The 25,548-nt window shown below is 39.0% G+C and overlaps 1 protein-coding gene across 1 annotated transcript in view; it reads right to left on the reverse strand.

Moving 5' to 3' along the window:
- The window catches only part of srfbp1 (serum response factor binding protein 1), a 203,383-nt gene that overhangs the window by 117,889 nt on the left and 59,946 nt on the right, over nt 1–25,548 (reverse strand). Inside the window, exons 2-3 of the mRNA XM_048527373.2 lie at nt 16,987–17,075; nt 13,335–13,407 (exon numbers count right to left, since the gene is read on the reverse strand). Of these exons, the coding sequence (XP_048383330.1) occupies nt 13,335–13,407; nt 16,987–17,075 (162 nt within the window). The remainder of the gene's footprint in view (nt 1–13,334; nt 13,408–16,986; nt 17,076–25,548) is intronic.

Genomic DNA, 25,548 nt, shown 5'->3' on the forward strand with positions numbered 1-25,548 from the left:
GCCATTGCCAATATCCCAATATCCACACAGTGAGGAGGTTATTGCTGAGAGAAAAAAAAGTACCAGATCAATTACACAAAGAGAGATACTCAAGTAGGTCAAAAGCTGCACGAGATACTCACACTGATTCCATAACCTTCTCCACTATCCACTAGACACAATTCAAGAGTGCTCTCCACTCGCCTGGAAATAACATCTACAACTATACTCAAAGTCCAACACATTTCAGGATGGATACCTGCTTATCAACTTAAACATTCATTCACATACCATGGCTAAAGTGCATACCATCTGCAAAATGTACCACAATAATTTGCCAAGATTTTTTGTAAGCAGTCCTGAAAACCATGATCGCCACCAGCTACAAGCACCATCAGCAAATGCGTGGGAACACCTACAGCCAAGTTCTCTTTTACGCCACACACCATCTCATTGCTGGGTTAAAATCTTGAACTTTCAATCAAACAACTGCAGTGGTTCATTGAGGTTCACCTTCTTAAGTACAAACACTGAAGGCCACTCACGCCACCCATATTTAACCAAATTTTTAAAATTAGTCACTTTTCAGAGGCATAAGCAGCCTATTCGAAAACATGCTTCAAGTTTTACTTTTGAGTTTGTGCCTGAGCCTTTATTGAAATATTTTGAAAAATAGTTCAGAAGAAACATGCAAAATTAGTGAAAAAACTACTCCTCAGTATCAGAGATAATGGGAACTGCAGATGTTGGAGAATCTGAGATAACAAAGTGTGGAGCTGGATGAACACAGCAGGCCAAGCAGCATCTTAGGAGCACAAAAGCTGACATTTTGGGTCTGGACCCTTCATGCAAAGTTAGGCTTGTGTAATTGAAGCATTTTTAGTATACCATATTCCACATGCTATTTCCCCTCAGTATAATTGACTTTTGGTACAGTTATATAGCATGTGGAATATGGTATGCAAAAATGCTTCAATTACACAAGCCTAATTCAGTTTAAAGTAGTGAAGAATTCTTTCAGCTTATAAGCAGAATTGCAATCGCTGGTCAATATTCCCAGCAATCTAGGGATACAGAGATCAAAAACAATTTTGGTTAAGATCTGTTCTCTCAACATTAATTGGAACACAATCATCCAGCACTGCATGTCTTAACTACTGCCATTACTACCAAAATTCCATGGATTGGGTTTAAAGGTACAGATACCAACTCTATTTGTCTTGAAGAAAGTTTTATTCCTTAACCATTAATGCTTTATTGAAGCTGGGCCACAAAACACTTTGCATAAACAGGCAATTCGCTCCTTTTCCCACCGATCACATAAACCTAAGTGGGAGTTTATGTGAACCTGTACCTTAGGAGACATGGAGAAAAATCAATGGACTTTCAGTACTGCCTTGCTATAGAGGTTTTTTAAAGTCGGAATTCTGTGCACTTTTTCATTGACTACTTTAAATGTCTGTTGGCTATGAAATATATATTATGATCTGTAGCTGTTGCATACATTTTCTTCTTTTTCCATATCTTGTTAACCTTGTCTCAAGATTAAAACAAAATAACCTTTCAATCATTTTTATTTCCTTTCTGGGGCATTCCTGTCATTCAAGCCAAATTCATCTCTCATGTTTATCACATTAGCAGTTTTGGTTTTCCATCCAATGCCAACATTCCTGGCTTTTGGACTCTTGTCATTTTTATCTGAAGAATATAGTAACAGGCTATCCTCCAAAAAACAGTTTAGTGACAAAAATAGTTTACAGAACAACAGGGTTACACACCAAAAGGTCAAGGTCAATTAAATGGATTTTATTTTAAAAAAAGGGTAAAGGTAATCTGCCTGCTATTAGTTAACATGATAATATTTGTGAAACACCATGTTCTTTTCTAACCACTGGACGTACTCTTTGCATTGCCATAATAAACATCAGACTTCAAAGCGAAAACAACAAGGTAGATCATACTGTTCTTATGAATCACTTCAGCATCTTCACAAAAGCCTTGCCTTAAAGTAAAGGCAGTAAAAGGATCTGCTCAGTTGGACTGCTTAGACTTGGATAAAATCTTCTTCTAGAACCATCAGCGTAAGGAAATGGGTTATCTTCTGCAATTACATAACCAAAACAAAATAGTAGAACCAAAACAAAATGCTTTTCAAAAACTAATGTCATAAATCGAAGCTTGTCAAAGGGTCTGGCAGAGTTCCATGGAAGTAATTAAATCAATGGAATGAAGGTTTCAGACATAATTTTTGACGGGTAGGTGGGGGGATGGAGAGGCAAGATAATGTTAAAAATTAGGAATTAATAAATTATGAGTGAAAGTCAAAACATTCTTTTTTCCATCTGCATGCTAGTTTAGTTAAAATGAACAATATTTAAGAGCTTCAGAGAGCTCTTCTGGCACAGTGGTAACATCTTTACTTCTGAGCCAGGAGGCCCAGTTTCAAGTCCCTCTGCTCCAAAGGCAATGTAATAATACTTCTAATCAGGTTGATTAGAAAATATCTTGAAGAGCTTGAGATATAATGAGAAGGCATTAAGTTGAACAGTAAAAAGTTATAGAGATGGGATAGAGGAGAAAGTGTTGAGGATTTTTGGCCTAATGTTCTTTTACCTTCTCAACTGAACAGAGTAAAGCCGAAGAAAGTTCATTGGTAAATATTTATTTCAGGACCACTGTTTCTTATATTTACTGCAAGTTAAAACAATCTGGAGTCATAGCTGCAAAACAAGTAGCTTATTGCCATCTTAACCTCAAGAGGTTTTCAGAGTATCTACTTTTAGCTTAAGCTATTCATTATAGTTTAGTTTGTTATACGACTCATCGAACATTTGTTTTTCATTACAAGAAAACAGTTGTCATGGCAGATAGTAAGGTCCTGGATTTTAAATTATGTGATTTGAATTGAATAATGCTTCTCTGGCTGCCACAGGGGAATAGACAAGTTCACATATAAGTACATCATTAAATATCTTGGACCTACAACACTGAAAGGCTGAAATGTTTCCAGCCTTTGATTGGTGAAGGATAAATCGGAATAATTTTGAACCCATTTCTGATGGTCTCCGTAATTTGCAATCTCCCACCTACTCAACTTCATCTGCTATCAGCTGGAGTAGTCCATCCCTAATTGTTTCAAGTTACTCCCACTTTATACGGCCATTTTAAGAGATTTATAGGGATTGCTTTTAAGTTCTCTGCAGAGAACAAAGTTATAAAATATGTCTTCAATACTTGTGCCATTTCCTTGTTTCCCATTTTTAATTTGCAGACTCATTCTCAAGAAGATCAACACTCACTTTTGTTACTATTTTCCTTTTTAATTACTTGCAGATATTCTTAATTTCTGCGTTTCTATTTCTAGCTTATTTTCGCTTACTCTAATTTTGCCCCGTCTTTTCTAAAATCATTCTTTTCTACTTTTAAAATCTGTCTAATTTTCCCATTTGCCACTAATCTTCACAGAATTGTCCTTTTTCCCCCCAATATAGTAATAAATTTCTTTAACTTTGTTTAACTATGAACAATGCAACCTGCACACAGCTGTAAAACACTGCCACAGCATCTAGAACTAGTTTTAGTTCTAATCTAGTTTTCAGTTCACTTCAGATAATTCTGCATTTGTTACCTCACAATCATATTTATTTAACTTAAACCACACTAAATCTCCTTCAGACTGAAAATGAAACTCCATGTTATGATCACTGACACCCACAGGCTTCTTTAATGATGGGGTTATTGATTATCTTGCTGCATATTAACAGGTCTAAAACAAAGTCATAAATCACATGACACCAGATTATAGTCCGACAGGCTTATTTGAAATTACAAGCTGTTGGAGCGCTGCTCCTTCGTTAGGACTTCACTTGACAAATGCACAGCGTTCCGAAAGCTTGTGATTTCAACTAAACTTGTTGGACGATAACCTGCTGTCATGTGACTTCCAACTTTGCCCACCCCAGTCCAACACTGGTACTTCCACATAAGGTCTAGAACAGCGCAGAAAACTTGGAAAATAGTGGCAAAATCAAGGTTAGTACGGATTTACAAAAGGGAATCCATGCTTGACAAATCAATTGTCCTTTTTCAAGGATGTTACTGTAAGAAATGATCACAGAAAGCTAGTGGATCTGGTTTGTTTGGACTTTGAGAAGGCTTTCAACAAAGTCCCACAAGAGTTCAGCATGTAAAATTAAAGTGCATAGTATTGGCTGGGGCGGAGGGGTGCGTGCGGAAATAGTGTACTGAGATGGACAGAAAACTGGTGTTAGCAGACAGTAAACAACAAGTAGGAATAAATGGATTCTTTTTTTCCCCAAATGGCAGGTAATGACTAGTGGAGTATGGCAGCGATCAGTGCTAGGACCCTGCAATATATATTAATGAATTAGATGAGGAAACTAAATGTAACATTTCAAAATTTGCAGATGACACAAAGGTAGGTGGGAGAATGTACTGCGAGGAGGATGCAGAGATGCTTCAGTGCGATTTGGATAATTTGAGTAGGCAAATGCACGGTAGATGCAATATAATATGAGGTTATCCACTTCGGTAGCAAAAATAGGAAGACAGATTATCTGTTGGCTATAAATTGCAAAAGGGAAATGTATAATGAATCCTGCGCATCCACATGCATCAACTGCTAAGAGTAAGCATGCAGGTAAAGAAGGCAAACGATATGTTGCCATTCATAGCAAGAGAATTTGATTACAAGAGTAGGGATGTTGCAGCAATTACACAGGCCATTGAGGGGATCACATCTGGAACATTGCAGCAATTCTGACCTCCTCATCTGAGGAAGGATGTTCCTGCTGTAGAAGGAGTGCACTAGAGGTTTGCCAGACTGATTCCTCGGTCGGCAAGATTGATGTATGAGGAGAGGTTAAATCTGTTAGAATTGTATTTGTTGGAGTTCAGAAGAATGAGAGGGAGGATTTCATAGAAGGCTATAAAACTCTAATAGGACCAGACAGAGTGGATGCATGAAAGGATGTTCATAATGACAGGGGAGCCCAGAGCTAGGATCACAGTCTAAAGGCACAGGATAAATCATTTATGATTGAGAGAAGGAGAAATCTCTTCACTCAGTCTATGGTTTGCCTGTGGAATTTGCTACAGAAAGCAGTTGTGACCAAAGCATTGTATTATTTCAAGAAAGAGCTAGATATTGCAGTCAGGCTAAAGGGATCAAACAATATAGAGATGAATGGGTACAGACTTGAGATGAATGATCAACCTGGATCATAATGAATGGTGCAACAATCTTGACCTATCTGCCCATCCTCATTTTCTCCCTGTTCCTGTAGGCCTCGCTTCTCGAATTTTCCAACACCTCAGGCCTGAATCATACCATTCCCTCTGACCCCAAGCCTCATTTCTCATTTCACCCTTGTCTCTTAGCCTAATTTTTAACTTTAGGTTCCATGTCTGGTTTTCCGTTTGGTGCTGGCTTCGCTCCTTCATCCCAAATTTGATATGAAGCCCTGACTTCCATCTAGTGGTAAAAGTCCATCATGCAGGTGGTCCTGTGTATCCCGTTGTACCAACCAACTTCTGCCACCAGATGAAGCTACCAGTACCTTAGAATATTTTCCTTTCATATTTTTACATCTATTTATTTGCAATGGTTATTTCAATTACGAGTACAAAAATTTAGCCATTTGAAGTAAAGGTATTTCAACTTTGAATGTACTTTTTTTCTTCTAAAGAAGGCCTTATAGCACCTAAATCCAGTAATAACATTGACTCCATTAGGAAACAATGTTTTTTCACACCAAGTCACAATTTTCAGGAACACAGCCCCAGATTTAAGCAAAGACATCTTATGTTACCCTTACACCACAAACTTTTATTTCCACAGTAACCTTTGATGAGTCATCCAATCAAATGCCTTTTGAAAATCCAAATGTAATACATCAGGGTTCCCTTTGTCAACAGCACATACTACTTCCTCAAATAAATTGGTTAAACTTAATTTTCCCTTCATAAAATCATGTTGACTTTGCCTAATTACCTTGAGGTTTTCCAAGTGCCCCACTATAACCCGTTTAAAAATATCTTCAAATATCTTCCCTATGACAGAAGTTAAGCTAAACAGGATGCAATTTCCTGCTTTCTGCCTTCCCTCTTTTTTGAATAAATGAGATACACTTGCAATCTTCCAATCAATGGAACGTTCCCCAAATCTAGTGAATTCTGGAAAATTGAAACCAACACATCAACTATTTCGCTAACCACTTCTCTTAAGAAGTCCAAAACCCAGGGACTTGACAACCTGCAGCTCCAACAACATGCTCTTTGCTACTTGCCTGGTGTTTGCCATTTTCTTGGTTTCCTCCCTCTCTTGCATTGTGCTATAATATCTGTAATTCCTATAGCGGAAATTAGTGCAAAATGCCTGTTCAAAAGATCTGCTACCTCCTTATTTTCCAGTATTAATTCTCCAGACTCTCTTGTTATAATCAGGTGATGAGGAGGAATTGCTTCGCTCCTTTTAATCCCCTGAAAGTTGTTCACAACAAATATTTTCATTTCTTTTTGACACACAGTTTTAAAATGGCAATTAAAGACGTAATTAATTGATCACAATTAAAGATCTCATTTTCTTATTGAAAGAAACAAAGAATTTTATTACCTAAGCCAGAGAAAACCAAAACAATAGAAACACAACATCAAATACAGTGAGCCTTTCATCTTCCAGGATGTGAAATCATAAAAATATGCATTAACACAGGAAATGCAAATGTTTTGATGCTGACTTTGTTCCCTTTCAATGAAAATGCTAATTTCGGTGCATAATTTTACTGCTTCAACATCAGGCTCGTGTATTTTGCCTCAGTCTGTAGCCAGGTAACCATTACAGCCTTTTTATATTCATGTTTATCCATTTTTGAAAAAATACTTTTCCCCTTAGAAAGTCTCAGATAGAACAATCAACTGACGGAAGTGGAGTGGCTGAATATTTGTGGATGTGATGTCAATCAAGCAGGCTGCTTTGTTCTGGGTGGTGTCAAGCTTCTTGAATGCTGTTAGAGCTGCATGTGGAGGGTAATTCATCACACTCTTGACTTGTGCCTTGCAGATGGTGGACAGGCTTCTGGAGTCAGGAGAGGAGTTACTCACTGAAGTATTCCTATCCTCTGACCTGCTGTTGCAGTCACTGTATTTATATCAAGTTCAGTTTAGTTTCTGGTCATTGGTAACTTCCAGAACATTGACAGTGGGAGATGCAGTGGTCATAATGCAACTGAACGTCGAGGGACGATGGATGCATTCTTTCTTCTTAGAGATGGTTATTGCTTGACATTTTGCGATGAGAATGTTATTTAATACATTTCAGCCCAAGACTAGATGATATTGTCCAGGTCTTGCTGCATTTGGATACAGACTGCCTCATTACCCAAAAGAATCGGGTGTGGCAAACTTCCCTACTTCTGACATATGATTGTCCAGGGGGAGGGGGGTCATTGGTTAAACAACCAAAGATGGTTCGGCCTAAAATACCACACCAAGAAACTGTTGCAGCAATGCCCTGGAACAGAAATAACTGACTTTAAAAACCCACATCGACCTTCCATTGTGCCACGTATAACTGCCACCAGCAGAGAGTTTTCCCCAATTGCCATCGAGTCCAGTTTTGTTGGGGTCCTTGAGGCCATATTCTGTTAAATACTGCCTTGGATGTCAAGGGCTATCATTTTCATTTCATCTTTGGAATTCAATCTCTTTTGTCCAAATTTGGACCAAGGCTGTAATGAGGTCAGGAAATGCGTCGCCCCTGGTGGAATCCAAACTGGACGTCGCTGAGCAGGTGACTGCTGACCAGCTGCTGCTTGATAGTATTGTTAACGAAGCCTGCCATCACTTTGTTTACGCTTGAGACTCGATGGAATGGGCAGTAACTGGCTACATTGGATTTATTCTGCTTTTTGTGCACAGGGCATACCCCGGGCAATTTGCCACATTGCCGTATAGATACTGTAACTGTACTGCAACAACATGGCTAGGCGTGCGCAAACTTCTGGAGCCCAAGTCTTCAATACTGTTGCTGGAAAGTTGTCAAGGCTCAGCCTTTGCAGTATCCAATGCCTCTGATCGTTTCTTGATATCATGTGGATGGAATCCAATTGACTGAAGACTGGCACCAGGGGTGCTGAGGGCCTCTGAAGGAGGCTGAGATGGATCAACTATTTGGACTTCTGGCTAAAGATTACTGCAAATTATTCAACTTTGTTTTTTGTACTTATGTTCTGGACTTTCCCATTATTGAGGAGCCTCCTTCTCCAATGAGTTGATTAATTGTGCATCACCATTCACAACTGTACATGGCAGGACTTCTAAGTTTAGATCGACCATTAACTGTGGCATTGCTAAGCTCTACCACTTGTTGCTCATGCTGTTTGACATGCTAGTAGTCTTGCTTTTCAGCTTCACCAGACTGACACTTCATCTTTAGGTACACTTGGTTCTGCTCCTGAGATGCCCTCTTCCATTGTCCATTGAACCAAGACTGACTTTTTGGCAATTGTAGAATGGAGAATATGCTGGACCAGTTTGGAATATGATTCTGCTGTTGCTGATGGGCCAAGATGTCTCATGGATGCACAGCCTAGAGTTGCCAGATCTGTCACATTTAGCACTGTGATATCACCACACAGCACAATGCAAGGTGAAGGTGGGACTTGGTATCCACAAGAGCTACAGTCACTCTTATCAATATTCTTGATTATTGATGCATCTACTGCAGGCAGACGAGTGAGGATGAGGTCAAGTATTTCTTTTCCCCCCTGTTGATTCCCTCACCACCTGCCGCAGACCCACTCAGGGGCTATGTTCTTTAGGACTTGACCAGCATGCTCATTAGGGCTGCTGCCAAACTACTCTTTTGAGTTTGAGATGACTGTTCTTCACAGATGAAAAAGAATCACATTGGCCTTAAAATACTAACTCTATTCTTTCTCCTCTGGTGTTGTCAGCCTTGCTGAGTTTTCCCAGCACACACTTTTTATTTCAGATTTATAGCATCTGCAATATTCAGGTAGACATTGTTGCAAAGACTATTTGGAGATGCAGCATATTTTGTACTTAATACACACTGTTGCCGCTGTGCTCTTGTGGCCACAATATTTAAATGGTTGCCCAGTTAAATTTCTAGTCATTGATAACTCCAGAATGTTGACAGTGGGGGATTCAGCAATGGTAATCCCATTGAAAGTCAAGTGGCAATAGTTAGATTTTCTTTTGCTGGCAATGGTCATTGCCTGGCATTTGCGTGGACAATTGGACATGAGTGTTTAAACATCTGAGGAGTATTGATTGGTACAGAATGTTGCACAAACATCTGACAACATCCTGAGTTTAAACCTTAAAATGGAGGGAAAAAAATCAATGAAGCTCATGATGGCTGGATCAAGGAAATTACCTGGAGGAATCCTCCTGTAGTGTTGTCCTAGGATTGAAATAATTGATCTCCAAAAACCATAATCTTATCCCCTTTGTGCTAACTATTACTCTAGCCAGGGGACAGACATCCTCTCATTCTCAATATCATCAGTTTTGCTCAATGTCAGACTTGGGTCAAAGTTTATCTTGAATCAAGGGCACTTCTCTCAGTTCACCTCTGGACTTCAGCTTTCTTGGTTCATATCTGGACGAAGGCTGTAATGTGCTGCGTGGCTCTGGCAGAACCCAAACTGAGGGTCAGAGAGTAGGTGGTTACCGATAGTCTTTACAATATTCAGTGCCTTCAGCACTGATATCATGTGCAATAAATCAGATGGGCTGATTTATGATTCTTGGGACATTAGGAGGAAACAGAGATGCCACTTCTGGCTGACGGTTGCAAATATATTAAATTTTTTTTGCACAGTTGCAATAAGAACTAAGGCCATGGTTTAAAAGTAAGATGTCATCTATTTGAGAGGGGAGGGGAATGGTGGATATGTTGTCATTGAATACTTCTAAGGAAGTGGGATTGAGTAACTATGAAGAGATGAAGCCACAACCAGATTAGCATAATATTATTCAATAACAGAGAAGGCTAGAAGGGCTAAGTGGTCCATTTCTGCTCTTCATTCAGATATTCCCATGTATGTGGCAGCCCCTCTATCTATTCATGATGCATCCATCTCCTGTCAATTGTTTAATTGCTCATCACCATTCATAAAATGATGAGACAGGACAGCAGAGCTTAGGCCTGATCAGTTGGTTATGGGATTGCTTTGCTCTATCAATGGCCTGTTTGGGCTCAGGTAATCCTGTGGTGGCGTAATGTTAACAGGGTTGAGGTCTATTTTTAGGTTTGCCTGTTGCTGCTCCTGCTACGCTCTACTGCATTCTTTATTGAGCCAGGGTTGGTCCTGTAGTTTATAAACGATAACAGCAGAGTGAGGGATATACCATGAGGCTGTCGATTGTGGTCAGATACAACGCAACTGCTGCAGATGGCCTCACAAATTCCTAGTACTATTGTGTTGTTAGATGTGCTCAAGGTCAGTCTCGTTTTGTATGATGGTAGTACCATACAAAGTGGAAAGTATCCTCAATGTGAATGCGGGACTTTGTTTCTGCAAGAACTTTATGCTGGCCACTCCTAAGAAAACATTAATGGGCAGATTAATCCACGACAGGCAAATTGGTGAGAATGAGGTAAAGTAGATTTTGTCCCTCTTATTGAAACTCTCACCAAACTAGTGGTTATGTCCTTCAGCACCCAACCAGCTTGGTCAGTAGCGGTACCACAGAGTGTGTTCTGTATTCTTGCCACAATCAGTACTTCCTTCAATTAGTACTCACCATTGAATGAATCCTAATTATTAATGCAATGGTAGGAGCTAACTATCAGTCTTTAAACGATGTAATGGAAATCAAAGCAAAACGGAGCTTCAATAACAGGTTTATTCCTGCGTTTCTGTACCTGTTGGGATCAACATTAGAAAGATGGCAAAGTATAAACTCACTTGAACGTATCCAAAACCTAATTTCGACAAAATCAGTGGGTAGAAGGGAAATGCCTCTTTCCTCTAAGGAAAATCTGCAACCAAGTCGGAATTTGAACTAATTACAAAAATTCGATCCAGAAATAGAAAGTTCTCATACAAAAGTTGAGAGGGGGCGTGGAATTTGGAAGGATGTAAATGTCAATGTCAGTTAAGGTATTTAAAGATTGGGTGTTGTATTTTTAGTGAATACACTAAAACGAGTGAAGTGGGATTCTGGAAACAACTGCTATAGCTAAAAAAGAAAGGCACAGCAGGCTCAGTGATTGAACTGAAAGGTCTGTTCTCAGATTTGACAGAACAAACATGGTGTAGCAGAAACTGTAGAAACTTATTTCACTCGCCATCGGCTTGGACTTAATTGAACATCTGAGTAGCAGGAGATCTCATGGCCACTGATGTTCAAAACTAGGGGGCATATTTTTAAGGTGAGAGGAGAAAGATTTAAAAGGGACCCAAGGGGCAACCTTTATCACACTAGAGGTTGGTTCGTATATGGATGATATACCAGAGGAAGTGATGGATGCAGGTACAGTTACATCATTTAAAAGGCATTTGGGCAGGCACATGTTTAGGACAGGTTTAGAGGGATATGATCCAAATGCAGGCAAGTGGGACTAGTGTAATTTGGGAAACTTGGTCAGCATGGGCGAGTTGGACCAAAGAGTCTGGTTCCGTGCTGTACGACTCTGTCACTATGATGATTCCACCTTTCTTGAGAAAGTATTTACTGGAACAACAAAAGAGTTGTAGAAAGGCAGAAACTAGTCTATAATTTATTTTTAGAGCTGAAATGACATTGAACACACTCATATTTCACTCGAAATTTAGCTAGTCAGAACACTGCAATTACAGTACGCTCTCATTTCTCACTCCTAACCACACATAATTTTACTTCTTTTTAAAAAGAAAATGTTATTTTAAGGTGAATTTGGAATAAAAGTGCTCACTCAACTTCAAGTTTGAATTGGAAATGGGTTCATGTTGCATGGGGTATATGTCTTGATTAGATAACAAAAATAATGGACAGTACTGGACAGGAAACAATAAGACAGCAAGAAAATACTGCTGAATGTTCTGATCCTTAAAAAGAACTGAACAAGTATTTGCTTAGTACCTTACTTTGGCATCACCGAGTTAACCATGTAACAAGATGAGGGGGAGGCAACTCAATATATCACAACACTGTAACAATCCTGTTGACATTGTAATACACCAAAGGTTTGAGACTACATTCACTGCTTGGAAAGTTGAAATTGCTTAATAATAACTTCTTACCTATACATCTAGATGGAGTCTTTTGTGTGCTACAGAACTTGCAAATCAAATCCTTGATTTGGTCAATTCAGTAGGATGTGTGGAAACATTATAAACACATGAAAAAGAAGGTAGTGGGCTACATGAAAACTCAAATACAATAATCATAGAATCACAATGTTAAGGGTTGAAGAAGAACATTTAATCTAATGGCATTTTCAAAGAGCAATACATCAGTCCCACTTTCCAGCTATTTCATAACTTAATGAGAGACTGGAATACTAGTCAAATCTAATACAGAGGAACACAGCAGGCCAGGCAGCATCAGAGACGTTTCAGGTTGGGACCCTTCTTCAGACCAACCCTCCCTCTCATTCCCGCCTCCTTGACTTGACACAACCTGTCCATCTACTCTGCCACCTATCCGCACCGCCCACCTCACTGACCGCTGCCTACTTCACTCACCTATCACCATCGCACACCGTCTCTCGATTTCTGAGCTCCGTTTCCCCCTCCCCCAAACAAAAGAACAAACACAAGGCTCAATAACAAGGAAGAAAAAAGACAGGCAACAGGAATGTGTTACATTGGCAATAGGCAGTATGAGATCATCCACTTCCACATTTCTCAGTGAAAAGTCAAAGTATGTATCATTTTTCAGGAGATATTTCACACCCCTCAAAATTTAAAGTTCGAAATACACTAACTCTCAGAATGCTACATTTAATCTGACCGCTAACACAGCCCTGCTCTGTTTAAGCATACTGGATGAGCAAGTAACAAAAAAAAAACTGGCAGAGAAACAAGACTGGGTTACAAACATTCCAGATCTAGCCAAACAGCATTCAAGCTGAAGCAAAGTATAATTTCTGTTTATCTTGAGTTTTAGAAGTGCATTTTGAAAATTCTTTTACATCTGAATATCACTAATAAACCATGTTGCAAACTTCCTTCTACAACAATTCATTTGTTGATTGTCCTCAAACTAAGGCTTGATCTATCATTATTTAAAAACGTTGCTGGCTTTCAGTTGGGTGGGGTGCAGGAACAGTGGCAGGGGTTTTTGCAGTATTTCACTACACAAAAAGTACAATGCAATACCTTCATAATGTGGATTTCTTGTAGCAATCTCTCTGCACGTCGCAAATTTTTCAAGATGGCATCTTCAGTTCCCCTGTAGATACACCAAGTGTAAGACATTACTTCTGTTAAAGTGTGTAGACTTGCCCCAATTAAACAATTATCTTCTGATCGTCAGATTTTTATTCCAGAAAAAACAAATGGATACACCAATATCATAGTCAGCAAAACAAATTTTCTGCAACAGCAGAGTGCTTCGTATTTCTTTTAATCAAATGATTTTATCATAACTGAATCATATACCAGCGTTTCAGATGCAACCTGCTATAACAGCGAAACAAGTATGTCCGGTTAATTAAAGAAAAATGTAAAAAGCCATCGTTTGGCACAGCACACAGAATCTCTGCTAACAAAGTGTGGGGCTGGATGAACACAGCAGGCGAAGCAGCATCTTAGGAGCACAAAAGCTGACGTTTTGGGCCTAGACCCACAGAATATCCAACATCTTTTACAATATGTATTTACATAGCATTGAATGCTTCCATAAAAACTTACAGTTGTAATTTTCCCAACAAATTCTTTGCTGAAGATATCAAACTTTGGGGAAGAAATGGTTGAAATTTACATTGTCACCTGAATGATCGGAACATAAGCTTTAGAATTAGTAAACTTATGTTATGCTACAGGTTGGTTCATCATCAATTTGAAAAAGGACTGTGGAGTACAAAAAGCCAGCCATATACAGCAAGCTGACATTAGGGCGACATTGATAGAGATCTTCATTCACTCACCTAGAACTGCTGGGTACTAGCATTGTTGCAAACTGCGCTCAGTCAAATTCCAGGAGCAAAGGACAATTGTATGATTAATATTGGAAAAAAAAACTATGTGGAGCTCAACAATTGGAAAACTTTCTCTTCCTACTGCTGCAGGTTTATAATCAGGCAGAAAAGACATCAGGTGATAATAAGGACATATGAAAAGACAATAAATTAATCACACGTGACTTTAATCTTCATGTACATTGGGGTAGTCAAATGGCAGAGGTAGCCACAAGGAAGCATTCATGGAGTATATTCAGGCCAACTTCCTAAATAATAAACTGTGGATCCAACCAGGGATCAGGCTACTTTTGATCTGGAAATGTGTCATGGGGCAGGTTAATTATCTCACAATAGATGATCCCTAGAAAGCAATGGTCATAACATGGTAGAATTTAGCATGCAGACTGAGAATAAGAATCTTGGGAGTGGGCTGGGAAAGAAGTTTAACTGTAAAGGCGGTTGATGAGCAATGACAGACATCCACTAGAATAGTTCATAACTCTCAGGGGCCAGAGACTGCGTGGAATTAATATAAGTAAAACAAAGTGGAATTGAATGGAACTAAAGAGTGACAAATCCCCAACACCTGAAAGTTTCCATCAGAGTGTAGTAAAGGAAGTAGAGGAGCACATTATAGATGCCCGAAATATATTCTAACAGAATTCCATAGATCCTAGTAGGAGAGACTAAGACCTGAGAGCACAGTCTTGTAGTGAAGGGGTAAACCTTTAGAACTGAGATGATAAGGAATTTCTTTGGCCAGAAGGCGATGAATCTGTGGAATTCATTGCTGCAGAAACTATGGAGGCCAAGTTACTAAAGGTTTCTGAGATAGAGCTTGATGGGTTCTTGATTTATAAGGGAGACTTGGGGGTTCTAGTGCACAGATCTTTAAAATATTACAAAAAAAACCAAGGAAATTAATCAAGAAAGCTAATGGAATGCTGGCCTTTATGTCGAGAGGAATGGAGTAAAAGGTTGTAGAAGTTTACTGCATCATATAAAACCAGTCAGAACCCACTTGGAGTGCTATGAGAATATCTAGGCACCACAGGTTAGGAAGGATATATTGGCCTTAGGAGGGACTACAACATTGTTTTACAGGAATGACACCTGGACTTCAGGGACTAAGTTATAGGCAGAAAATGTATCAATTATTCCTGTTTTCTCTACTATTTAGAAGGTTAAGGGGTGATCTGATCAAAGTCTTCAAAGATATTTACAAGAAAAGATAGGGTCTATACACGATCTTCAATGGTTGGGGATTCAACAACAGGGGACGTAGTATAAAAGTTTGGTCAGACTTTCAGGACAGATGTTAGGAAGGACTTTTAAAATAAAAATTCACTCATGGGACGTGGACATCGCTGGCTGGCCAACACTTATTGCCAGCCTCAGTTGCCCTTGAGAAGGTAATGGTAAGCTGCCTTCTTGAGCCACTGCAGTCCATGTGCTGGAGGTACACCCATAATGCTCTTAGGGAGCAAATTCCAGGATTTTGACTTAGCAACAGTGAAGGAGCGGTGATATATTTCCAAGTCAGGATGACGAGGCTGGCTTGGAGGTGAACTTGCAGGTGGTGGTATTCCCAGCAAGTGGTATTTCCGTGTACCTGCTTGTCGTGGGTTTAGAAAATGCTGTCTAAGGATCTCTTCTGCAGTGCACCTTGTATATAGTACACACTGCTGTTACGGAGTATTGGTGGTGGAGGGAGTGGATGCTAGTGGACATGGATGCCAATCAAGTGGGCTGCTTTGCCTTGGATGGTGTTAAGCTTCAATACACAAAAGGGTGGAGCTCTCTTGCATTAACAGCAGTCAATGCCAGATCATTGGTAATTTTAAATCAGAGATGGATAAATTTTCATTCAGTCAAGGTATTAAAAGATGTGGGCCACAGGCACCTATAGGGAGCTAGGCTGCAAATTAGCCATGATCTTACTGAATGGCCAAACAGCCTTGAGGGGCTGAGTGGCTTACTCTTGTTCTTATGTTTCTACAACTGGTATGTCAGCAAAATTACCTACTGCCTCTATCCTTGCCTCAATACTGGGGTGGAAATCCTGCCTGTGCCAAAAAAGAACAGCAGACAAGTTAAAACGTTTTTCTATCACTAAGAAATGTCAAGTCAGTGCTTCATACTTCCCAAGAGCATATATTTTTGAATTATAGAAAAGCCAGCCGACACATTCGAGTGATACTAAAGATAGCCCTTCCATCCCCCAACCTCGGGCAGGTTTCAACGCTTAAAAACAGGGCCTGCGCCCCCAATCCAAGCGTACATACTTGCTGCTATTTCTGTGGCAGGAGCAGCCATGACAGAGCTTCACATCAGAGAGGTGTGACACTTCTCCCATAGAGCTTTTAGGAGTCTGGTTTAAAATTTGGCTCTTGCTTACCAAGATTCCCAAGGTTTGGGAAGCCTGACAGCAAAAAGGTGACAGGAGCTGCCATTTCCAGGTCAGTGGTTTTTACAGCATTCCTATAACTAGAGGGAAGAGGAGAACTGCTTCCCTACCCATCAGGGAAATCTTTGGTTCTCCTTTGGCTGACTGCAGTAGGCTTCGCCATCCCATTCAAATAACCCACCCTCCTCCCACCAAGTCCAATCAGCCTTGTGATTCTTTTCTGACTTCCAGGGACTAGTCCCAAGGGTTTCCAAATGTAGCTTCCTGCCACTAAATTTTTCTCTCTCCAACCAGCGGGCGCACCACATCTCTGCCTCGAGTGGATTTCTCCTCCTCTGCCATCTCATCTCAACATGCCTCATTCCCACATCACTAAAGCCTTGTAAGTGAATATCAGAGGCACTAAATTACAAATAAAAAAAGGTACGCTTCAAATACGAACTTTTTGGCTTTCAGCTGAATCATTTTTCTTGTTAGTTTTCGGATGATTAAAGTTCTTGCCTTTTTGACATCTTTCCTCAATTTAACAACCTAGAAAACAAAGACGATTTGGTTAACATCTTCAAACATCTCCAAGCCGTTGAAAAACTGAAGAATGCAAACTTGTCTGAATTTTCTTTCTGTCTGAGCATTCACAATAGCTATTAAATGCAACAGTTTATACTTCGGTATCAAATAGAATTTTACCAGGCCAAATTCCAAGAACCTTTCTAATGGCTAAAAGAAACAGGCTTTGTAGGCATAAGCATGCCTATCCAGTTATGTTTCAATGTTATTCTTGGATTACCTATTCCAAAATTTAGACCACAAGTTAAAAAGTTAATAAAATTATTATACAAAAGTATTGTTTGATTACAGTCAAACATAAAGTTAGAAATTCTAACTCAGTTCCAAAGTTTCAAACATCATGCATGAAGTTTCAATCAAACATAATTTATTAAACAAAGATTCAGCCACTTAAAATACCATGATATTTTTGAGTAATGAGGCCAATCAACAAAACTACTATTCATGTGAAAGGACATTAAGTAAACAAAGCAACTTAATTTACTTTACATCACTCGACCTCTCTTACAATTCACTATATATTTAGCTGCTAAGCAATCCAGCTTTGGCAATATTATTGATGCAGTTTTCTTGCTGTCTTGGTCCTGCTCAGGAACACCCTTCATAAAAACTTTTTCACCTCTGCATCTTTAAAATCCATCTCAAAGCTAAATTTCTTAGATGAAACATTTGCACCCTCTCCCAAATGCCTTCTCCCTGTTGTTTAAGAAAGGGGCAAAGGATAACCCAAGGAACTACAGACCGTCAGCTTCACATCAAGAATGGTAAAGTTGATGGAGGCCATAATACAGGACAAGTTAAATATACAGTTAGAGCGAAATAACAGAATACCAGACATGGCTTTGACAAGGGCAGGTTAAGTCTGACAATTTCAATTGAGTTCTTTGATGAGGTGGATGGATGATGGTGAGGGTGCTGCAATGGTTGTTGGATATTTGGACTTTCAGAAAGCATTTGATACAGTGCCAAGTGCAAGTTGGTTAGCAAATTCAAAGTGTTTGGGATTGATGGGTCCTTGGTGGCATGGATTAGAAGTTGGCTAAAAGGTGGGAAATAGAGGTAGGCATAGATGGACATTTTTCAGATTGGAAAGTGGTGTTCCAACTCTTGCTTCTTCTGATTTATATAAATGCTTTGGGGTTGTGTAAAATCTCTAAATTTGCAGATGATACTAAGCTAGCGAGAACAGTGAAATGTAAGGATGATGTTGAATGACTTCAAAAAGACATTGAAAAGTTGGCCAATTAGACCTGGTGGATGAATTTCAATGCAGAGGTGTGAGAAGTAATGCATTTTTGTAGAAGAAATAAGGAGAGACAGTACAGGCACAATGGTTCAATTTTAAGGGGAGTACAGGAACAGAGGGATTTCAGGTTTCATATGTATGATTCTCTGAAGGTGACCAAGTTGAAAGTGATGTTAAGAAGAATGATAGGACGCTTGGGTTAATCACTAGAAGCACTGAAATAATAGCAAAGGAAGTGATGTTATACCTCTACAAATCATTGATCATCACATTTAGAATATTCTATTCAGTTCTGAGCACTTTATTTAAGGAAGGATATTAAAGCCCTGGAGAGAGTTCAAATTGAGATTTATTAGAATGATACCAGGAATCAGGGATTTTGGATACAAGGAAAGATTAAAAGAAATTGACCTCATTTTCCTTGGGGCACAGAAGATTAAGAGGTTGCCTCACTGAGCTATTTAAAATTAAGAATAAGTTTGTGATATTCTGCTTCCCCTTGTTGGTACATCAAGATTGTCAGCAATACAGTTTGGAGTGAGATGAGAAACTTCTTCACTCAGAGTTGTTAGGATTTGGAATATGCTGCCTGGGAGAGTGGTGAAGACAGATTCCATAGGAGGTTTCAAAAAAGACAGCTGGATATATATTTGAAAAAGTGTTGAATTTAGAGGACAATGGAGATAAGGCTGGAGAATGGGACTAGCTGGGTAGCTTGGTCAAGAGCTGATACAAACACCATGAGATGAATGGCCTCCTTCCGTACTAAAAATTCTATGATTCTGATGTCAGATTTTTAATGTCTGGTTGTGAAGTAGCTTCGGACATGTTTTTCCTGTTAAAAGGTGCTACTCATTTTCAAGTTGCTTCACAGTTACCTGTTCTTTATACTTTGAATATCCAGCATATTCTTGGAGTGATGCATTAACCTTTGCCACTACATATCTGAAATGCACATGCTTATTAAACTAATTTGATTAGAATCTGAACTTCTATGAGAATATTTATTGCACTAAACATCATGGCCGTTGGTTCTGACACACCCTGATTTCATCTCATCCAATCTACAGGCACCAAGTTTGGCAAATGTAATTAGTTGAAATTATCTTCTTCTATTTAGCTTTTTATCTCATGTCTGCATGTACGATTTGAGTTTTCTTCTCATCTAAAAGAACAACATCCCTCAATTCAAAATCATACACTCATTGACAGCACATATCAGTGCAATTATAATTTGTGGCCTATAAATACTACAGTGGGTAATTCATGGTATTGGTAGGAACAGGCCAAACAAAATACAGCTTCACCATTGAAACAGAACATGAGACTTGACATTATATGGTAGAATACTCTTGCCTTTTTAAAGTAGGATTTTGTTACATGAGCAAAACTATGGTAAGCCCACTCTTATTTATAGTCATATTAACAACCTTCAAGTTAGAATACCTAATCTTTAGCTTGCAAAACATTGTGCAATTGATCACACAAATTTAGGATTTTATATAACATTTTTGAGGCTCTGTGAAAATTCGGTACTCATCATGTTTGCAACATGTTAGGTGGAACATGAAGCTACAATACATTCTCCAACAGTGATCATCATATAGAAAACCCACCCATTACTGCAGAACTCTAATATTTTCCCTGTACAGTGCTTCAGAATCAGCAATCAAAAAATTGAGAGGTTTCCTTTCACTCTACAGTTTCACCTACTTCTTCCAAATGTTTCAATCCCAAGTTCTGCCATTTAACAGCAGGTTTGAATAACAGATGCTACCACTCAGCTGAAGAGACCTGTCCAAATTGGCAGGGGATACAAGTAATCCTCAACAGGGGAAGCAAGCCAAGTATCAGCTGCATCAAAGCAATTCTGTGTCAAATATGATCACTATTCTCTCAAGCTAGTGCTGGAAGAGAATGGATTGATTCGAGGAAGGTCATTTGCCAATAAATAGAGTAAGAACACTGAAGTGGCTGACTTGGACTGCAGATACTCAGCAGAGAAACATTTCAGTTCTGCATTCCCTATGATTAGAAAGTAATTCAAAACAAATTGTAATTTTCAAGATGATTACAACTTCAATCTAAAGCTGAAAAGGCATAGAGAGACCAACACAAGTAAGGAGACTGAAGAATGAGAAAGGGTGCTGGTATTGAATAGTTATAATAAACACGCAGGTCACAGGTTGGTTGGATAGTGAGTAGGACAGGGGCAGGTGACATTTCATATAGTATTGATCCTATAAATGGAACGTACTGTCTAAATTCACTGTCAACTGCCCATACCAATGTGATAACGTCATGGGAAATCATAAGGCAAAAAAAGACAGCTCTCAAAATGGCTTTAGCTAACTTCATAAATCTTAACATAGAAAGGAGAAATGACTGCTAGCTTTCTTACTCAATCTTGCGATTTATAGTCTTTCATGTATTCAAGCTATACCAGAGTCATACAGCATAGAAACAGACCCTTTGGCCTAATTCATCCCTGTTGGCCAGGTTTCCTAAACAGAACTAGTCCCATTTGCCTGTATTTGGCCTCTATCCCTCTAAACCTCTCCTATCCATGTGCCTTTCCAAATGTTTTTAAATGGTATAATTGTACTGATCTCGACCAGTTCCTCTGGCTGTTCATTCCATACAGACACCACCTTCTGTGGGAAAAGGTGCCCCTCAAGTCCTTTTTAAACTTTTGCCTCTCAGCTTAAACCTGGCCCTACTCTGGGGAAAAGATTTTGGCTATTTACCTTATTTATACCCTTCATGATTTTATAGATCTCTATATGGCCACCCCTCAGGCTCCTATGCTCCAGGCAAAAAAGTCCAAGCCTATACAGCCTATCCTTATAACTCAAACCGTCCAGATCCATCCTTGTAAATCTTTTCTGCACCCTTTCCAGTTTAATAACATCTGTCCTATAGCAGGCAACCCAGAATTGTAAACAGTATTCAAATTGTAGTCTTATCAATTTCCTGTACAGCTAGTACGTGATGCCCCAACTCATGTCCTCTGTGCTCTGACCAATGAATGCAATCATGTCAAATGCCTTTTTCATCACCCTGACTATCCGTGACACCACTTTCAAGGATGTGCATATCTGCACCCTTAGGTCTCTGTGCATCAAATTCCCCAGGGCCCTGCCATTAACTGTGTAAGTCCAGCCCTGGTTTGTCTCATCAAAATGCAACACCTCACACTTATCTAAATTAAGCTCCATCTGCCACTCCTTGGCCCACTGGCCCAAACTGATCAAAATATCTTTGTAATCGGAGATAACCTTCTTCACTGTCCACTATACCTCTAATTTTGGTGTCATCTGCAAACTTACTAACCGTGCCTTCTATATTTTCATTCAAATCGTTTTGTATAAATGATGAACAACGGTGGACCCAGGACCAATCCTTGCAGCAGACTGATGTCTGGCCTCCAGTCTGAACAACAACCATCTACCACCACCCTCTGTCTCCTTCCGTCAAGCCAATTTTATATCCAATTGGCTAGCAGTCCCTGGATCACATGCGATCCAACCTTACACTCACTCTAACAAAAAATTTAGAATTCATAAAATATAAAGGGGAAAATAACTACTTTTCAAAAGTATGTGAAAATGGCAATTAATCTGTACACAAGTCATTTCAGAAATAGTAAAGTGAGTGAATGATTACTCAAATTGCTTTTAGTGGCATTGTTTTAAGGAGGAATGTCATCCTGGATCTTCAAAGAAAATCATACGATATTTCATTTTCACATGAATACATGCATATAAGAGTCCAGTTCTGCTGTATTTTGGATTGTACATCTATGTTAGACTAAATAACGAGCTTAAATTCACAAATCGATCTTAAGTTTGAAATCTGCTGTCATGCAGGCAAGCTTTCAAACAGCAGATATGCCCTTCATGAATAACGTGCTTCACTTTAGAATATTTAACACTGCAGGAAAATTTTTGATTATCTAGATTGCACGTGTTAAAATTATAATATCACTTCTGTCATTGAGTGGAAATGGATGATCAGGGTTACATACATGTTAAAAACATGCAGCATCAACTTGATGTTGCACATTTGATTTTATACATGCTGCATCAACATTATTTTGTGGATTCGATATTACACAAAGGTGCAGCTTGATTTTGATGATTCCTACAAACACAAAAGCCCCTAGTGTAACCTTTCTGGAGGCAACAACAGCCAAATCAAAATTTCTGCCAAGTTATTTTCTACAACGGTACAGTAGAGAAACCATTTTTGCTTTCTGGTGTGTATGGAGTCCACTGATCTCAATCAGAATGATCTTTAAAACTGGCTTGTTCCTGAGGTGAGCCAAGTTCAAACCCCATAACACACCATTCTCCCACTTTACGAATAATGAACATTTTTTATATATTGCCTAATAAATATTCATTTTTCCAAATCAGGCCTCCAGATTGCCATAACTTAGGTATGCAATTTTAAAAAGGCTTCTTAGGTAATGGCGTGCTTATAGGACTTAAAGAAAAAGTGAGCTTGCATTTTTCAGAGCGTGTTGATAAGAACCAGAAGTTTTAAAAGAAAAATCTTTATCAAATTTTTAGACTGCCAAAGGCTCACGCAAAATGCAGTACTCAATGACAAGGTTTCTGGACAAATATGCTTATCTTTAAAAAGGTTACAGCTTGCCTGAAACATCCATTATGTTTACTGTAACTTGCAAGAATTCTTTGAGCATTTCCAGGAAGAACATTAACTCAGGACACCACCAAAATTTAAAAACATAATTAGCTTCTATTTATTGTTCCGTTTACTCACCACTCTTTCTTATGAATATTATAACCTCATTGCTCTGGCAGATGGCATATGTCTTTTTGTATATCGTTTGTGTGTTATATAGCTGAAAATGCCTTTACATAATTGTATAATCACTAACGCTACAGTGGATACCAATCAGTAATGCTTAAACTTTAGCCCTGGATATAATGCAGGTGTAACAGTCAACACGTATTTGTGAAGATGTTAAATTCTTTGGTGTCCTCCAGCCCACGAGCAGTAATGGGAAGACACTTGCCTAATTGATTTAGCTCATCTCATCATGGCTAAACTTCCAGGTTCCTTAAGTTTTGGGAAACTTTGCCAAAATTACTTAAAACTAGAATGACTGGTCAAAGTGATAACATAGTAAAGAAGGAGTTAAAACTAGCAAAAATGATGACGACCACTAAGTCTCCAATTTTTAAATAATCTGTTGTCAGAGTCCATGATTCTTCACAAGGTTGGGGAACTCATTCCTGTATCTCATCAAAGAATAAGGTGAAACAATCTGAAGACTTTCTAATATGTCCTTCTGCACAGCCTAAAGTAATAGCTTTGTGAGCAGTAATAGCTGAAACAATTGTTGCCAGGATTTTTTTCCCCCCAACATATAATGTCAAAGCTCCAGATTTTAGATATGTTTAATCTGTTCAGGAAATTAAAACACAGATGATGCAGACAGGCAACTGAAATGGAATGTACATTTCTGATCTCTCGTAGCTGAAGAGAACGTAGAATTTATGATCATCTTAAATTTCTCCTATTTTGGCAGCAGTTTAAGGTTTCTAGTATTACAAGGGGAAATCATCCTTCAGACGATTATGTCTCTCACCCAGTTTCTTTCCTTTGGTGAACCTTGTGATGCTAGTCTATTTCAAGATTAGAAAGTAAAGACTTGCATATATCAGTTCACCCCTTTATGTCAATGTTCACAGAAACGTGGTCAGTGACTCTATGAAAGATCTATGATATATGTACCCAGAGGTCAAGGTCTCTTGGAGCCTCCGTTATTACCTTGCTTTGTAGTATTGTCTTGAATCATTGCAGAATTGGCTGTGCCATTAGTTCCAAATTTCAGTTTGGGCTATTTAAGACATTGAACTTTGGAAATTTAACAATAAAGAAAAAGTTCCTTGAGCTTCAGTCTAACAGTGCAATCTCAGAAACATCTGATAATTCTCCATCCTCCTCACACCCATCACTTTTGGGCCAACTCAGCATGTGCACTGCTACCCACACTACTCACACCAGCTCCCTTCAACCAATGACTCAGTTCAAGAATTTTTGAAGAGAGCAGCACAAGAACAATCTGTGGAGAAACACATTTCTTTCTTAAGGCATTAGCTGCTCTATTTTTGTTAAATTCAGTTTAAACGTCTCAGAACCTTCTGTGTCTGAGTACTAAGAGAATGGGCGAGTGTGCAGATGTGCAAGGGAGTTAAGGAGGTAGGGTTGCAGTCGGCAGGGAAAAGGAGGTAAAAGCTGGGTAGCATGGTAGGGGAAGAGTAGCAGGGTGCCAGCTGAGCAGGGTAGCAGCATGCCAGGTGGGTAAGTTTGCAGGGTTGTAGGTTGGTGATGTTGGGTCAGTGGGTACTGGTGGACATTTGCAGAGTTACTCAGGAATAGGAATGGCTTTTAGTCAAATCAGTCTATACATTTCCTGGACAACTTCAGGAAAGCAAACTGAAACTCTCAAAAGTCTCACTCCAAAGCTTAAACATCCCAGGCAATTCCAGCATCACCATTACGACTTCTAAAGAATCCAAATGTTCTGCCAACAATTATCTGGAGACTGGAGAATCTACAAAGAGAATTCACAGGGGAAACCTCAGAGCCTAACTTGTACACATGTTGAGAAAGTGCAAACAAGGGGAGGCAAGAAGTACATATTTTAGATTACGAAGTTATGGTTTGGAACTCTTCCTGTGTGTTTGGAAATAACCCGCAACATTTTAAATAATTTTAAGCAACTTGTCTGAAGCTTAATTGGAAGATCCGAAATGGGTAGCCATGAAAGTCATTAATAACAATCAATGTACTTACAATTAGAGAATAACCATTCTCTGATTTTCAATCGTTATGAACGAGCTCTTTATACTATGAGCTAGTCTTGTGTTTCAACACCTGGATAATATTCCAGCAGAGCAACTCATCCAATATTCATCCCTTTCATTTCTGGAGTTGGCCATGGTGAAAATTACATTAAAATACCATGCATAGCAGAGTGCAATTGTTATTGTAGTGAGAAGCTAATGGGTTGAGAAGTAGATTTTTTTTGTCAAATATTTACTTTTTAGTCTTTAAGCAGCTAAACTGATTTTGTTGCTCAGGACTGTAATTAAAATCTTTTCCAATGAGCCACAGTTTTAAAGCCTAACCAGCACTAAATATTAATATGAAGAG

This window comes from Stegostoma tigrinum, chromosome 3, assembly GCF_030684315.1.
Source record: "Stegostoma tigrinum isolate sSteTig4 chromosome 3, sSteTig4.hap1, whole genome shotgun sequence".
In the NCBI taxonomy this organism is placed as follows: domain Eukaryota; kingdom Metazoa; phylum Chordata; class Chondrichthyes; order Orectolobiformes; family Stegostomatidae; genus Stegostoma; species Stegostoma tigrinum.